Raw genomic sequence first — 17286 nt, forward strand, 5'->3', positions numbered from 1 at the left:
GGTTGCAGGGCTTCCCCCTGATCAAACAGATCAACCACCGTCTTTCCGTCAGCGCCTCTCACAGGTATATGAGAAGGATGGACATATAAACTGAATACATAAATTTAAAAAATGGTGATGTGATTCAGGCAAGTTTTTGGATTCTTGCCTTTGTGTTCAAAATGGCCAAATTCATTACCAGATCCTTCCAACAAAGATGCGATTTGAAGCCAGATATTTTTCATTGAATGCCCAACTGAAATTTATGTCATCCTGGTTAGTAGCTGGGATAATAATACAAAAGTCCAGACTGAGTTTACACATCAAGCTAACAAGACCTCTACTATAGTACTTAGTATTTGGGAACTGGCAAACTGAAGAGAGGCTTCATATGTAGTAATGGAGAGAAAAAGAGATTAATCTGAGGAATCAATAATGTGATTTTGGACCTGTGGATGAAGCCTCATTTAAAGTTTGGACCATCTATTGTCTCATACATTCTTCCCTACTAGCTGCTTTCCAGATCTGTTAGTACTGCAAATTTCAAAATTCCCTGGTCATTTTAATGGATGCTAGCAATGGAGAATTGGTGTTGGGCTGGGTCAATTTACAGAGCCAATCTCCAAAGTAGGGAAGTTCAGTTTAAGGCCAAGGATCTGTTTGCAACCTTCCAAGTCCTTGGAAAAGTTGACAACAATATTTATTTTTTAGTGTGGCAAAAGACCTGAAATATTAAAGGAATGGAGTAAATGTATTAAGTCAAATTCATTTTAGATTTAATGAAATCAGTTTTACTTTTGGTCTACTTCGGAGGTCCCCAAACTTTTCAGCTCACTGACCCTTTCATGAAGTTTCAGATTGTTCATCGATCCCCCATTTATTATATGAATTTAATTCAATTAATACTACTTTAACTAATAGTGAATAATGAATAACAACAACAGCAACATTGACACTTTGGGTAGTCCCATCAGCCTTAGAGGTCAATGCTGACCACTTTGGGGGATTCTGGTCTAGAGTGACATATGATGCTCAACAGGCCACTCAGAGGTCAAGTACAGGCATACCTCAGAGATATAGTGAGTATGATTCCAGATCACCATAATTTATTTATTTGTTCTTATCTATTATTACTATTACATTTGTTTGCTGCCCATCACACTACAAGGTGACCCTGCAGTGAATATCATATAACATAAATCACAGCCATTTGTCTGAAATGGTATAGGGTTTCCTGCCTGAGCAGGGGGTTGGACTAGATGACCTCCAAGGTCCTTTCCAACTTTATTATTATTATTATTATTATTATTATTATTATTATTATTATTATTATTATTATTATTATTAGTAGTAGTAGTAGTAGTAGTAGTAGTAGTAGTAGTAGTATCCTTTCTGACATGAATTTTTTGTTTCCCAGTCCATTTAAAAGTTATGTTTACAATATGGTAGCCTATTAAATGTGCAATAGCATTATAGCTAAAAACAATGTACATACCTTAATTAAAAAATACTTTATTGCTAAAAAATGTTAATTATCATCTGAACCTGCAGCGAGTTGTAATCTCTTTGCTAGTGGAGGGTCTTGTAAAAATTGCAATATCTGCAAAGCAAAATAAAACCAAATGCAATAAAGCAAGGTATATGCTTGTACATACCTTGTTCTGAAGAAGAGCATTTTGAGGGAACCCAGATGACTGGACTAGTTATAATTTCAACAACAGGTTGCAATCCTCTAACGTGATATTTATAAGTCATTTCCCAATTTCTCCAAAAATATTACCTGAGCGACAAGTCTTATAAAAGATTGTTCTTTCTAATATTTGGTATGTTTCTTAATTAAATTACTATGTCACTTTTTCAGCGGGAGCATAATACAGCCTACTTAACATTCCCTTAACAGCCAATTCATCTTTAAAACAATCGTGAGAAATCATTCTGGCTAAGACTGGGATAAATAGTTTCTTCTAAATTAGGAGCTGCCACTTGGCCTCCCGACCTGTTGATTGGCCAGAAAAGGCCCAGCAGCATCATAATGATGTCATCAAAAAGGGAAGGGTGAAAAAACTGGGTCTGTCAGGGGTTGGGCTACGAGGGCAAGAGCATGAGAATGGAATTGTTCCTTACAAAGACTTCTGCTCTTTCTCCCACTCCTCATATCTCCCTTGAACGTCAAAACGAAGTAGAAATTGCACTACTAAAATTGGTCATTTTCTCACTGCATTCCAATAGTGTGATCTTGGGGTGATTCAGAGGCCACCAATGAGATGGCATGCTGTATAACTCACAGGCAATGGATTGCTCACCTCTTGACAAGGAGGTTGGTCCAAAGTCACTCTGAAGACTCCCACAGCTGAATGTGTGAATTTGAACCCAGCCTCTCCAGTTCTAGTTCAACACCTTAAAGTAGCGTACATGAGATGGGCTTTATCCTTGGCAGCTCATTTTTGCCTTCTGACCGTGGCAGAGAAAGAGAAGATTATCTAAAACAACTCCCTCCCTTCACGACTGGGTAGAAAAAAGTTAGAGCAATTTCCCCATTCTCGGCTCATGCTGTAGTGATGCCCCCAAAATATAATTCCAAAAACCCCTCTTCCCTTAGAGAGAGAAGGTAACTTCTTTCAACTTAGCAAGGGATAGTAAAGCAAGCTGGCCGGTAGCCATTTGCATTTTACACCCAGGTTCTGATCAAGGGCAAACATTAAAATTGGGCGCACTGGGCCCTGGGCTCTAGTTCTCTCAGCAGCCAGCAGACAGGGGAGCAGGGGCCACCGCTCTCCCCCACTTTGCTCGATTTTCATCCCGTTTGTTTCTTTTGTTCACCAGACTGGAAAGACTGTGATGGCAGAGAGCCTAAGCACCGGGGACAGATTGAAGCCCTGGAACGTTTGCTGCAGCAGGTTAGAGCGTCTCGACCGAGCTACAGTTGCCGAGGTAAGAGTGAAATATCCATCGGGAAGGGCACCAGGCGAGGCCTCCGCGGCGCCTGTAATTTTAGCAGCCTTCTATCTGGGTTATACCTTCCCACTCATCAGGAAAGGAGAGATATTAATATTGGCCCATCTGGAATTACTTTAGCAGACTATCTCGCTCTGGCTTCTGCAAATTGGCAACACAGAAAACATTTGAAAACAAGCTTTCGCCAAAGTACTCTCCTCCCGCCTTCTCTAACCCACCCAGCCCCGCCTCGTCGCATCTCTCTCTCTGTCTCTCTGTCTGTCTGTCTGTCTCTCTCTCTCTCAGTCTCATAAATGAAAAGCATTTAAATGTCAAAATCCTTGCTTCCTTGTTTGCAAGAAGGGGTAAGAGAAAATGTTGGAAATGATGCTTTGCTTTAGCCATCTCCTGGACAAATGAGAAAATCGCTGTATTCTGCAAATTCAATAAAATCAGTGGTTTTACCAAACTCCTACCATCTGTAAGAAAAAGGCAGCCCAACTGGATCACAAATAAAATGGCTTTCCCTTGTTGCTGCATAGTCCAAGCCTCCTCCTCTCAATAAGGAGCTTCCAAAGTCATGACTTTAATTTCACTCAGCCCTCCTGATGAGTTTATGACTTTTATGCTGAATGTTCTTGTGAATTATTAAGCACCAAGGTTCATAATCCTACACCAGGGTGTTTCAACCCTGATGTAAATTAAGATGTGTGAACTTCAACTCCAAGAATTCTGCAGGCTACCTGGGTAATTCTGGGAGTTCAATCCACACATCTTAGAGTTGCCAAGGTTGAGTGACACTGGTCTTCACACACAAGCTAACAGGAATTAGTGGGATACAAATGCTTTATGGGACTTCTATCCTCAAAAATCCTAGTCGCTCAAATACCTACGCTGCTAGGACAATTTTCAGGAAAGGAATACATAGGGACTATGCTAACGTTTATTTTTTTTATTTTTATTTTTTATTTTAATCCCATTTATATCCATTTATAAAAATGGATGAGATGGGAAAGGAATGCCTTTCACATTGGTTGAAACTTTTCAAAGTTTAACCTGTTTATAGCAGCAGTAGGCCTTTCGCAAAAAAAAAAAGTTTCTTCACTTCTCCAGCAGTCTGGAGCTGACCACATGACCACACAGTACTGCTGCTATATGTCATTGAAGTAACAGATGGAAAGTTATCACAGAGAGGAGCAACCTAGAACTAAGGAAAAAATTCCTGACAGTGAGAATAATTGATCAGTGGAACGGCTTGCTTTCAGAAGTTGAAGACGCTTTGGAGGTTTTTAAGAGGAGATAGGACAGTCAGTTGTTCAGAATGGTATAGAGCAGTGATGGTGAACCTTTTCGAGACCGAGTGCCCAAACTGCAACCCAAAGCCAACTTACGTATCATTGGGTGCCGGGTGGGCGTGGCCCATTGGGTGGGCATGGCCCATTGGGTGGGCATGGCTGCGGTGGTAATGGCAGACTGGATGGGACTAAAAAGTTCAATCAATCAATTCCAACTTTGCGAGATCTTTTTTTTTTCCCCTGTGGGAAGTTGAAATTGATTGATTGAACCTTTTTTTGTTTTGCACATGACGGTGGAGGCCTCAAGTGAAAAGGTTTTATAAAACTCAGCTGAAGGTTTAGGACTGGGGCAACGGTGCGCGTGCCCACAGAGAGGGCTCTGCGTGCCACCTGTGGCACGCGTGCCATAGGTTCGCCACCACGGGTATAGAGTCTTCTCCTTGAGCAAGGGGGTTGGACTAGAAGGCCTCCAAGATCCCATCCAACTCTGTTATTCTGTATTCTCTAAATAGCACAGTTGCTAACTGAGGGCTACCTCATCTAGAGAATCAGCACAATGCAGCTTGTCAAAATGATGTCAGCCCTTCAGGGTAGACCAGATCAAGAAACATTGGAAGGATTGAATTATACCTTAGCAAAGATAGGACACAGGAGCAGAATTTTGCAAGACTCCTTGTGCTCCTCACCCACCCACCCCCTATGAAATCAGAAAAGGGTCTGCTCGAGTCCTTTCCAAATACTATCTTGTTTCCCACTGTGCTACTTTTCTGTTCCATCTGTTCTGTTCAATTAGGCTACTCCTCTTTCTCTGCCTAATCAATGGTCTGATCAATGAAACAGTTTTGTAGATGCTGCCTCCTAGAGCTCATTTGGATTGTTACCAATTGGAAACGGAACCATCTCAACCTGAATTGTCCCTCTGCACCACCATAATCTGTAGGTGAATCGAAATTCTTGGAGTTTATTGACGCACCGTAAGGACAAAATAAATTCCGAGGCTAAGGACACAGGGTGAAGAAAGACTTGACTCTTTTGTCTGCTGCTACGCAACAGTTCCGACTTCAGATCAAAAGTCTGATGTTCCCATTTTTGTAACTATGGTAACATCTATGCGAGAAGAACATGCCTTTTGAAAAGGACTGGCAACGTTGCCTGAATAAGTGGGTTATTATCATCGTCATCCTGTCGTCAATAAACAAATTTATTTTTGCTGTCTTAGCAGAAAAGCGCAGTACAAATTGACTAAATATTAAATAATAACAAGGAGAAAATGGTCTGGATAAAGCATTTGGAAAGTGGAACAATACAGGTAGTTCTCGTTTAAAGACCATTTATGTTATGACTGTTCAAAGTTACGATGGCGATAGAATGGGTGCTTTAGATCATAAAGCTGGGCTATCATACATGGTTGTGTCCCCCCCACGGGCACGTGACCATGTGTGGGGCAGGTTAGCTTTACAGCTTATCACTGATTTCTGTGGTCTGTGATTCATGGTGTGGGTTGTGGTTTTTTTTTTGTTTTTTGGGTTTTTTTGCTGATTTCCAACATTTTCTGCCAGTTTCTGGCAGAAAATATATTCTGGTGAAAGAGAGAGGTTCCTTGAGGATGGGCTCAGCATGAGTCGAAATGCTCAGAAGACTAAACCCCTGGTCTCGGTGACCGACCCAGATTGATTTCTGCAAAAAACACTCAGTTAAACTAATGGTTTTGCTTAATGACTGCTGCCTTCACTTAATGGCCACATTGTTCACTTAACAATAATAATAAAGTTGGAAGGGACCTTGGAGATCTTCTAGTCCAACCCCCTGCTCAGGCAGGAAACTCCATACCATTTCAGACAAATGGCTGACCAGTCTCTTCTTAAAAACTTCCAGTGTTCGAGCAATCACCACTTCTGGAGGCAGGCTGTTCCCCTGATTAAATTGTTCTCACTGTCAGGAAGTTTCTCCTTAATTCTAGGTTGCTTCTCTCCTTGATTAGTTTCTATCTATTGCTTCTTGTCCTGCCTTCAGGTGCTTTGGAGAATAGCTTGACTCCCTCTTCCTTGTGGCAGCCCCTGAGATATTGGAACACTGCTATCATGTCACCCCTCATGCTTCACTTCATTAAACTAGACATACCCAATTCCAGCAACTGTTCCTTATATGTTTTAGCCTCCAGTCCCCCAATCATCTTTGTTGCTCTTCTCTGTACTTTTTCTAGAGTCTCAACATCTTTTTTACGTCATGGTGACCAAAACTGGGTGCAGTATTCCAAGTGTGGCCTTACCAAGGTGTTGTAAAGTGGTATTAATACTTCACGTGAACTTGATTCTATCCCTCTGTTAATGCAGCCTAGCACTGTGTTGGCTTTTTTGGCAGCTGCAGCACACTGCTGGCTCATATTTAAGTGATTGTCCACTAGGACTCCGAGATCCCTCTCACAGTTGCTACTATTGAGCACGGTACCGCCTATACTGTGCCTGTGGATTTGGTTTTTCTTGCCTAAATGTAGAACCTTACTTTTTCACCATTGAATTTCATTTTGTTAGCAGCCAGTGTTCGAGTCTGTCCAGATCCTCCTGTATCTTAAGCCTGTCTTCTGGAGTGTTGGCTATTCCTGCCAGCTTGGTGTCATCTGCAAATTTGATGAGTTCCCCATCTATCCCCTCATCCAAATCATTGATGAAGATGTTGAAGAGCACTGGGCCCAGAATAGAACCCTTAATGATAAAATTAATAGCCCTTAAGTGCACAGAGCACTTAATGATAAAATTAAGAGCACTGAAGAGCACAGAGCACTTAATGATAAAAAAAGCCAGAAATTTCCTTCTGGTCTTGTGGGTGCCTCAATTTACAAGTGTAATTCCAGGCTTAAGCTGAGGATTACCTGTAGCTCTTACAGGTAGATATATGTGGGATTATATAGAGACAGAGCTTGACTTTTGGAACAAAATATAACATCTTGAAAAAGTGATATTTCTCACACACAACACACACACAAACAAGCATACACACATATTAAACTAACAGCAACAATTCTTGAGGGTGTAATACCCAACATAATGGTTCTTGTTTACCAGCCAACTGTTCATTGATCATTCAAAGTTGCGACAGCACTGAATGAATGGTACTTACAACCAGACCTCAAAGATCTGGATGTTACAACGCTCCCATGGTCACGTTTTCACAATTCAGGTGCTTGGCAACAGACTCGCACTTACAACTGCATGGTTGCAGCATCCTCCCATGACATCATTTATAACCTTCCCTGCTGGTTTCCCACGAAGTCATTGGGGAAGCCAGCAGGGAAGTTTTCAAGTTGCTTTGGTGTGTCTCTTCAGCCTTCCTGTACTTGCACTGTGCCACACCGTTCATCTCCTGTCCTTCCTACACTTGTACCACACCATCCACACAAACCTGGCCTTCCTGTGCTCACACACCCTTTGCACCAGCCCTCCCACAGCCTCACTCCACTCATGCTTAGCCTGTGCCAGCCTTGTCCAGCTTTTCCCAGCCCCTGCAGAACTTCCCTGACAACTCCACACTCTTACCTTAGGACTCCTACCACTTCCCAATTAATAACCCATGCATCCTGGGGTTAACAATGTCAACCAGGACTGCGGGAATTGTCATCATTAAGGGATGCAGTGATATGTCATTGCATATATGCCATTGTTAAGCAATCATATTGCTTAAAGATGGCAGTCCTGGTCCCATTTTAAACCTGAGATCTGCTATGTGCAGTTTTTATGTCCAGGAGCAGAGGTTTTGTAACCCGGGATGCCACTTGAAAAGGGCAATGCATGAATCACCTAAGGAAGCTTTAAAGATCTTGTAGTGTACGGCAAACTACTTTTGTAAAAGCCACTTAACTTTTTCCTTCCCAGAATAGAATAAGTGTTCCAGACAGAAATGGACATCCTACACCAGCTTCTTCACAAGCAGAGAATGGGGCTCCCTATGTACCTTAATATCTGTGGGATGACCAAAGACAGAAGCCCTACCAGCCCCTCCCAAAGGAGCCATCCAGGCTAATTTTTAATAGTGCTGGCTGCTCCTCCAATTTTGTGTGTGTGTGTGTGTGTGTGCGAGAGAGAGAGAGAGAGAGAGAGAGAGAGAGAGAGAGAGAGAGAGAGAGATTTCATATAGGATTCAGAGATACACCCTCTGCTCTAATAATATAGATTTGTAGCTGGAGAAGATATGTAGGAGAAATTTGTCAAACAGAAGAGCTTCCAATTTTCTTCCTCTATAGTAGCCTCCAGACGAAGCCATAGGGGAAAAAAGTTTTAAAATAACCTCAGCATATTTGCAAGAGAGAACTGGTTGCTGACAGAAGGCTTAAACACCTCTCTCTCCAGTCACTTTTCTTCAGCAAACGGCCTTTCATCTCCTGCCTTCAGACAACTTAGATACAAACTGTATATAGTTCTTTGTCGGTTCTTATGAGCAGGCTTATTTAATTTTAGTAAAATTTAGTAAATAAAATTTAAATGTATTTAAAATACATAAATATATGGGGAGGTGAACGGATGGACAGATAGAGGTGGAAAAGAAATTATTTTTTTTCTTATATAGTTCTACAATTGGTGATGGTAGACCTTTCACTATAGGTTTAAAAGCATTGTTTGTCCTCTGGAGGAAAAAAAGTGCTGTATATAAGAACTGTAGCTTTTACGTACACTAGAGACAATGAGGAACCAGAAATCACAAATAAAGACGCCTCTTTGCCAACCTATAATTTCTAGATACAGTCAGAAGGTCAAAAGAACATAACTATATAAAGATGACCTAATGAGATATTGATTTAAAAAACTAATCTGGGAGAAAAAACTATATGGGGACATCAGCATTTTCAGAAGTGCTTGTAAACACAGGTGGTCCTCAACTCACAACCACAATTGAGCCCAAAATTTCTGTTGCTAAGTGAGAGATTTGTTAAGTGAGTTATTTATCCCATTTTATGACCTTTCCTGCCACCAGTTGCTAGGTGAATCACTGCAATTATTAAATTACTAACCTGGTTATTAAGTGATCTGACTTCCACCATTGACTTTTATTTATTTTATTTTAATTCCATTTATATCCCGCCCTTCTCCGAAGACTCAGGGCGGCTTACAAGCTTAGCAGTAGCCTTCATTCTATGTATATGCCTGCTTGTTAGGGCTTTCACACACACCCCCAAGTGGCATTATTACAAAGTCAGCTTATTGCCCCCAACAATCTGGGTCCTCATTTTACCTACCTCGGAAGGATGGAAGGCTGAGTCAACCTTGAGCCTGGTGGGACTCGAACCTGCACTAATTGCAGGCAGCTGGTGTTACTTAAGGAGGCATTAGCCCACTGCTCCACCAAGACTTTGCTTGTCAGAAGGTCACAGTAGGTGATAACATGACCCTGGGACACTGCACCCGTCATAAATATGAGTCAGTTGCCAAGTGTGTGAATTTTATTCAAATGACTGTGGGGATGCTGCAATGATGATAAGTATGAGATAATGGTCATGTCACATTTTTCAGTGCTATTCTAACAGTCACTAAATGAACTGTTGTAAGTCGAGGACTACCTGTAGTTCAGCTATTCCTTCAGAACTCGCTCTTTGTATATTAGTAGCCTTAGATATGGTCTTTCCCCCCCCCTAAGTTTAATATGACACATATACACACAGAAATCAACCGATTGATGATTGCAAGCAATAAAGTCATCCATTTGTCTTCGGAACTAATATAAATGTGGTTTCAGCTACTGCAGGTTGCTTGGCATTTTGGGGGATCTAAAACCTTGGATTTTTTTTTAAAAAATCTCTTCTTCTCCTTTTATGATTAATTTCAAATATTTGTTTATAGTTAAATGGATCCACATGACAAAGCCAGTCCATAAAAACATTGGAATAGTACCAGCTCTTCTTATTTATTCGGAAAAGGGCAAATATTCTCAATGTAATGACAGTAACAACAATATTAATAATGTATTATAAATTTAATAATTTACAGTAATTAAATAGTTTCTATGGTAGTTTCTTAAACTTAATATGACACGTGACTCCAACAACTCTTTGGACAGCAGCCTCCTTCAAAGCAAGAAGTACATTGAATTGGCACAAATTGGTCTATTCTCTTGATCTTCCCTGCAAAAATAGCCCCAGTCCCTGTTCAATATGCATCATCATTTTTAATTGTGCTGTTGAAAGCTGATTTACCAATAACAATGCCAGTGCCAAGCAGTTGCTTAGTGTATTATGGGATTATATTGTGTAGAACATCACTAAGTTTGTTACATGTTGTACCTTGGTACTCAAGTGCTTTGAAACGTGTTGAATTTAGTACTCAACACATTTTGATATGAAAATGTTATCCCAGTAATCAACACACAAGCTGGAACTTGTCCGTGTCGGCTGCCTTGTGACTCACTATATTATTCCTTATGGGAAAAATTTGTTTGGTACTCATCATTTTACTTACTCATTGCACATTAACAATGAGTATCAAGGTACCACTGTATATTGGAAGAGAATCCATTGTTAAGTGGAGTGCTCTGTTCAAACATAGAAGAAGATTTGGTTCTCAGTAGCCTTTAAATCTAACTCATTCATTCCCATTCACTCATTATCCACAGTAGAGGACTTAAGCTGAGCAACCCCTAACCTGCAGGTAGCTCGCCAAAACAGCCCATTTTTTTCTGCTTCTCCACTGGATATTAGAGGAAACCTTATGATCTCTTACAGCTATTGTTATATGGGGACAATATTTTACAGTGGGATTCTGGGAGGAAGTTTGCTGTTCCCCACACCTCCACTGCAACTAGGTTCACTCTTTCTGTCATACTAATGGCAGAAGGAAAACAAGCTGGTATTGCTGTATATGCTTTAACTTTTCCAGCGAAGGGGATCTGTCAGAATGGTTTCTTCCCGGCTGCTTTTTGGAGACAGGTTGTGTGGGAATGAATGTGCATGGCTGTATGTGCCAGAGAGAATGACTGGATGAAAACTCAGAAAGAAAGAAAGAAAGAAAGAAAGAAAGAAAGAAAGAAAGAAAGAAAGAAAGAAAGAAAGAAAGAAAGAAAGAAAGAAAGAGGCATTGCCACTCAGTTCTTTCTTTGGACTTGCTTGTTCTGAATTTTTGACCTTGCTCCATGGGCAGCATGCAAGCCTTTCTCATGTGGGAATGCAGATTTTTGATTGCGCAAAAATTTCTCACTTCTCTGCCAGTTCAGAAAAGCTGGGAACTTCAGTGAACCTGAAAGTAGAAGACATGAGCAATTTTACTCCCAATATACTTTTATTCTTCAATTATGTTGACAGTTAATTTCATAATCCGTCCCAGATTTGCTACCAAGTTCGCAGAATACCAGTTGCATCTTCCCAATACCTGGACCATCCATCTTGTTTGCACTTTGAACTATAAAGTTCACTCTTTAAATGCCTTGCTGTGATGTTTACCTTAAAATGTGGCCCTCTGGATATAAATGTTCTGATGCTATACCTAACTGAGCAATTCAAGAAATGCCGAGAGGCAGTTTCCATGGCGGTCAAGTTCTCTTATAGATTTGAAAGTAACTTTGAATCTCTTCTCTGTTTGCTTAGAAGTCGCTAAAAGTTTGAGATTTTTGCTCTTGACTATAAGTTACCAAATCACCCATTATCTTCTATACTTAAGAGTAAAACAATTAACAATTTTTCTGGAAACCTCCATTTTGTATGTTGATTATGCTATACACATATCTAACAATATAATGTCACTTAGTGTCTTTCCAACTGAATGTTCTTATCTTTCCAGGATAAGAACAAGAGAAATACCTGGGTTGCTTTAAATTGATCTAAGTGCAAGATATCTACTTGTTTTCAGTTATGAAAACCTTCATTAATGTATCTATATTTACCTATAACTTTTAAAAAGTATTTATTTACTTATTTGTTAGTTTTTGTGGTTTTGAGTCAGTGTTGCCTCCTGGCAACTGCCTAAATAAGTCCCTGCAGTTTTCTTGGCAAGATTTCAGAAATGGTTTGCTATTGCCTGCTTCTTCAGGCTGAGAGAAACTGATGGATCGAAGATCATCCAGCTGGCTTCATACCTAAGGTGAAACTAGAATTTATGGTCTTCTGGTTTCTGGCATCAATCACTACACAAACTGGCTGCTTTAAAGATACATAGACAATGCATTGTTGTCTCTCAGTTTCTAGGCTGGTGCATTAACCACTATACCAAACTGGATTTTTTAATTTTTATGGATCTTTAAAAATGTTTTTTTTTAAATAGTAAAGAAATGAATTGCATATTAACAGAAAAATTATTGGTTGTGATTTGCATTTTTCAAATAATACAATGAAGCAAGAATACTTAGGAATGTCTTCAGATGGCCCCACACTGGACCAGGATTTCTAAATAAGGGCACTCATGTTTTTTCTTTTCTTTTTCAGTGGTATTGTGCTGGACTGGGCTTTTATGATAATATTTTTCAGAGTTTCCCATGCTTGAGTTGTTTTCCTGTTTAGGATTTTCATCCATGGAATCTTGCCTAGCCTCTCTCTGAGTTTGCTAAAATCACTTCTTTTAAAGTTAAAGACACTGGTTGAATTATGTTCTATTGCTTGTGTTTGCTTTATATTCAATTCCAATATGACGTGGTCACTCTCACTCAAAGTTCCGCAATTTCAACTCCCTCTATCACTTCTTCTTTATTGGTAAGAATTAAGTCCAGCATAGCTTTTCTTCTAGTTCCCTCCTCTACTTTTTAGATGACAAAGTTGTCAGCTAGACTGGTTAAGAATCTGTTCAATCTCCCACTTGCTGCAGTGTTTGTCTCCAGTTGATATTAGCGTAGTTAAAGTCTCCCATTACTAGTGTGGTGTCTTTCCTACATACTTTTGTTAATTGATTAGCCAAAAGTTTATCTATTTCTTCTGCTTGGTTGGGTGGCCTGTAGCATATGCCTATGCCAATGTCATTCTTTTTTGCCTTTTTGCCTAAACACTAATATAGTTACACGCCTGCCATCTACTTTTGTAGGTCTGCTGCAATTATGTTTGATCCATCTTCTGTAGATTTGGTACCAATGAAAGATACATCAAATCCACAGTGCAGGCAAATAATAATTTCCTCTTTATCCTTCATAATTTCTGCTCTCCTCATTCACCATGTCAGTTATATTTACTTTTATTTAGTGACATAATGAAAATTTGTTTTAAGGTCACTTGCCAAACCTTTTAACCACTCAGTATAGAACAGATTTATGCCTTGTGTCTTTCCATAAAAATTTAAACTCTGGCTGTTACCTCATCATCATTCTTTACTCTTGGAGGACAACCGTTTAAGATAATACTATTGGATGACTGTACATAATCATCAATATCAGAAAGACTATGCTTCTCAATTAGCCCTTTCGCATTTATACCTAATCACAATATTGTATAAACATGTCTTGGCAACATCTTTCTTCTGCCATGTCCTTATAGCATTGCTTTCATCTCATTGCCAGCCTTTGAGTGAAAGCACTGAGTCATCCTCCAATGTACCAGGCAGTCTCATGAGAGGTATACATTTCTTTGCTCACCCATCACCCGTCATGTTGGAGGAAACCTATTTCCTCCAACATGACGGGTGACGTGGGGAAAGATCTCATAGCTGTACAAAGTTTCATGTGCCCAAACATGCTGTTGAACTCATGTTTTATTGGTAGGCTTTGCACGGATTAACAGTCAGTAACAGGTTACCCAGAAGTTACAGAATGTCCACAAAACTCCTACACTTAATTAAAAATTGATTGACATTAATAGGATTGTAGTATTCTCAGTGAAATCTCACTTTTCATTGTGTGAAACAAAATCTCACACAAGCTTATTGGGTGGTGATCACTGGGTGATCACTGAAATCTAATGAAATTTGAGAATTTAGAATCATTTTGTTTGATCTAGCAGGGCTCTCTTTTTATTTTCTTATGTTAAGTATTTGCAGAAAGTTTTTCGTTTTACGGCTTTATAGCTTACTCGCCTTATCATTTATTGATGCTGCTTCTTTTTGGATACAGGTTTGCTGTCATACCATTAGCATCACACTATGTAATTTATTAGCTAATTAAATGGCAGGCTTTTCAATGTTTCTCACTGTGGATCTCAAATTATTTTTTAATTCCACTCGAGTATTTCTGGCCCCTGTTTATTCAAGATTATAAAAACAAAGCCTATCATCAAAGTGGGAAGAGCTGTGACAGTGCTAGTGTTTTGGTGCTTTAGTACTGGCCATTAAGATCTTCATGGAGTGAAGCCAAATCATTTGATTAACCAAGTGGCGTAATTCCCCTTGGTAAATGCTCTCTGTGTTGCAGCAAAAAGATCCACTCTGCAATTATATCGATAGAATAAAAATGGATATAATTGCATTGCAGTTTTTTTTAAATATACTGTTTTTATATATACTGTTTATATGAATTTTTATTGTATTAGTAAAATCTAAATACAAAACAAACTTAAAGAAAAGAATAAAAAGTAGGAGAAAAAGTGCAAGAAAAAAAGAGAAGAAACAGAGAAGTAGAGATACAATAAAGAGAAAAGAAATATAGAAAGAAATTACTTCCAACCTACATCACAAGAGGTTTAAAGAAATTTAGGGACACTTCACCCCCTCCAATGTTACAAACATTTACCTCTTCATCTCATATCCCATCTCTTGTGTATAAATAAATCCATAAAGCATCATCTTCTCAGTCTTGGTGAAGATAGCAAGTCTCTAAATGATTGCCGGAGGTAAGAATTTATCTTGTTTTTACCTTGATCAAATAAAGCAATTGTATATTCCTTTACTTCTAACAGTTGCAATTTTTAGTTCATTCAAATACTGTTGTACGATTGGATTTCTCTTCATTTTTCTTTATCCCATCACGCAAAGTTCTTTAACAGCTCTTTTGTATCCAATAGGAAAAAATTATCAGTGTCACTTTCTTGGTTTGCCATTTGTATTTCCTTTCTAAAGTTTAAGGCCACAGCCAGTTTCTTTCATAGATTCATAAAACATTCTTTTCTAACTTGTTCTTCTTGGTCTTCAGCTGCAAATCCACTTTTGATGCCATGTCTATATCGTCAGCTAATTTTTTTCTACATGTGACATTTCTTTAATAACTTCTTCTGGACATAGTCTATTCAGAGATACTGTGGCTACTATTCTCTGATTCCATTCTTCAAAAGTCTCATTCTGTATTTTCATTCTTACAATGTTTTACAACACTTTGCAGATCTGTAAATCTTTACTTAAAAACTTGAGTCCCCTCTAGTGTCCAGTTTTTGAAATATAACATTTCTTATTTTTGTTTTGTTTTTATGAACGCCAAAACAGAATCTATTAAAATCTTATTTAGCTTCTTTGTTCTTTATTTCAGACTCTTTAACTTTTTTAAACTTATGATTAATTTTTTCCCCCCATTCAGGATTGAGGGAAACTCACCCAGCATTTTCAGACTTGGCAGTTCAAAGATCTTAGAAATGGTTAATACGCAATTTCTGAAAAAAAAAGATTAAGAAGTGACTTTTGCAAACTTAGCCTCCGTTAAAAGTCTCCTCCTTGGTTGCAAGCAAAATGACTGAACCTGTTACCTCCCCATGCTAAAGCCCATGGAAAACCCCTGTCTTGCAGTTTCCTCTTGAGGATCAACTGTCCAGAGAACATGTGAGCGATCTCCCATTTTCTCCTTACCTGGAGAGGTTCCCAGGAACTCGGTTTCTTGCTCTTTGCCCAAGCCTTTAGCTCTGCTTTCACAGAGCTGTCTTCAATTCACCATAGCACCCTTGGAAGTCCAAGGAAGGCGCTTCCTGATTGGAATTTTCCTCATAAGTCTTTCCTCAGTGTTCTGAAGTTAATAGGCTGAACTATCACTTGTCTCCAGTGGTGGAATTTAGATATGTGAACAATCGGTTCTCTGTATGGATGCCATTTCTGGAAGTCCATTCTGGCCCTGGGCAACAAAAAAATTAGCTACCGGTTCTGCCGACATGGTGCGAACCACCTGAATCCCACCACTGCTTGTCTCCCAGGTAAGAATAAGCTTGAAGAAACCTGCCAGGATAGCAATTTTTATTCTAAACTCTTTCTGCAAAATAATATGTATTTTGAGTGTTCAGATTTTGAGCAAACACTTCTGATGAGTGGCTCCTCGTGCATTCTTTAGATCTTTATATATTCCAGATCCAGGATTTTATAGAATCTTCTTCCGCAGCGTCTTCCTCTGTTGCCCAGAGTCAGAAGAGGAGTAGGGAGCCAGATAGTTCTCATTCCAATTGTGTCCCCAAGAATAAGCATTTCCTTTTACTCTGTAGGATAACCGTTTGCTTTTCAGTCAGAAAGTAATGGAGTGTATTCAAGAAATGAACTCAGCCTAATTGACTAGGGTGAACGTAGGAAGCCAGGGACCCAAATTCATGCTTGAAATCTTGGGGAAAGATGATTGAATAAGATAGTTTTGTGAAAATGACAGAAATGCAGGGTGATTGAATTGCTTTTTATTATTATTATTATTATTATTATTATTATTATTATTAATAATAATAATAATAATAATAATAATAAGTTGGAAGGGACCTTTGAGGTCATCTAGTCCAACCCCCTGCTCAGGCAGGAAACCTTATACCATTTCAGGCAAATGGCTGTCCAGTCTCTTCTTAAAAACCTCCAGTGTTGGAGCATTCACCACTTCTGGAGGCAGGTTGTTCCACTGGTTAATTGTTCTAACTGTCAGGAAGTTTCTCCTTAGTTCTAGGTTGCTTCTCTCCTTGACTAGTTTCCATCCATTGCTTCTTGTACTGCTTTCAGGTGCTTTAGAGAATAGCTTGACTCCCTCTTCTTTGTGGCAGCCCCTGAGATATTGGAACGCTGCCATCATGTCACCCCTCACCCTTCTCTTCGTTAAACTACACATACCCAATTCCAGCAACCGTTCCCTATATGTTTTAGCCTCCAGCCCCCTAATCATCTTTTTACAAGTCCTCTGTATGAAAAGATAAGAAAAGGTTTGAAATAACTCTACTTCTGCAAATTTTAAAGGGGACTTTATTGATCCTAGAGATGAAAGTAAGGGATAGTATGGTATTATCTTCAAAGATGTTGTATTATCT

The 17286-nt window shown here is 39.2% G+C and overlaps 1 protein-coding gene across 1 annotated transcript in view; it reads left to right on the forward strand.

Annotated features, from left to right (window-relative positions):
• The window catches only part of ANKFN1 (ankyrin repeat and fibronectin type III domain containing 1), a gene marked incomplete at its 3' end in the record, with an annotated part of 133031 nt that overhangs the window by 55470 nt on the left and 60275 nt on the right, over positions 1-17286 (forward strand). The window contains exon 7 of the mRNA XM_083353610.1: positions 2803-2910. Coding sequence (XP_083209736.1) covers positions 2803-2910 — 108 coding nt within the window. The remainder of the gene's footprint in view (positions 1-2802; positions 2911-17286) is intronic.

The sequence above is a fragment of the Vipera ursinii genome, assembly GCF_947247035.1.
Source record: "Vipera ursinii genome assembly, chromosome: 2".
NCBI lineage: Eukaryota > Metazoa > Chordata > Lepidosauria > Squamata > Viperidae > Vipera > Vipera ursinii.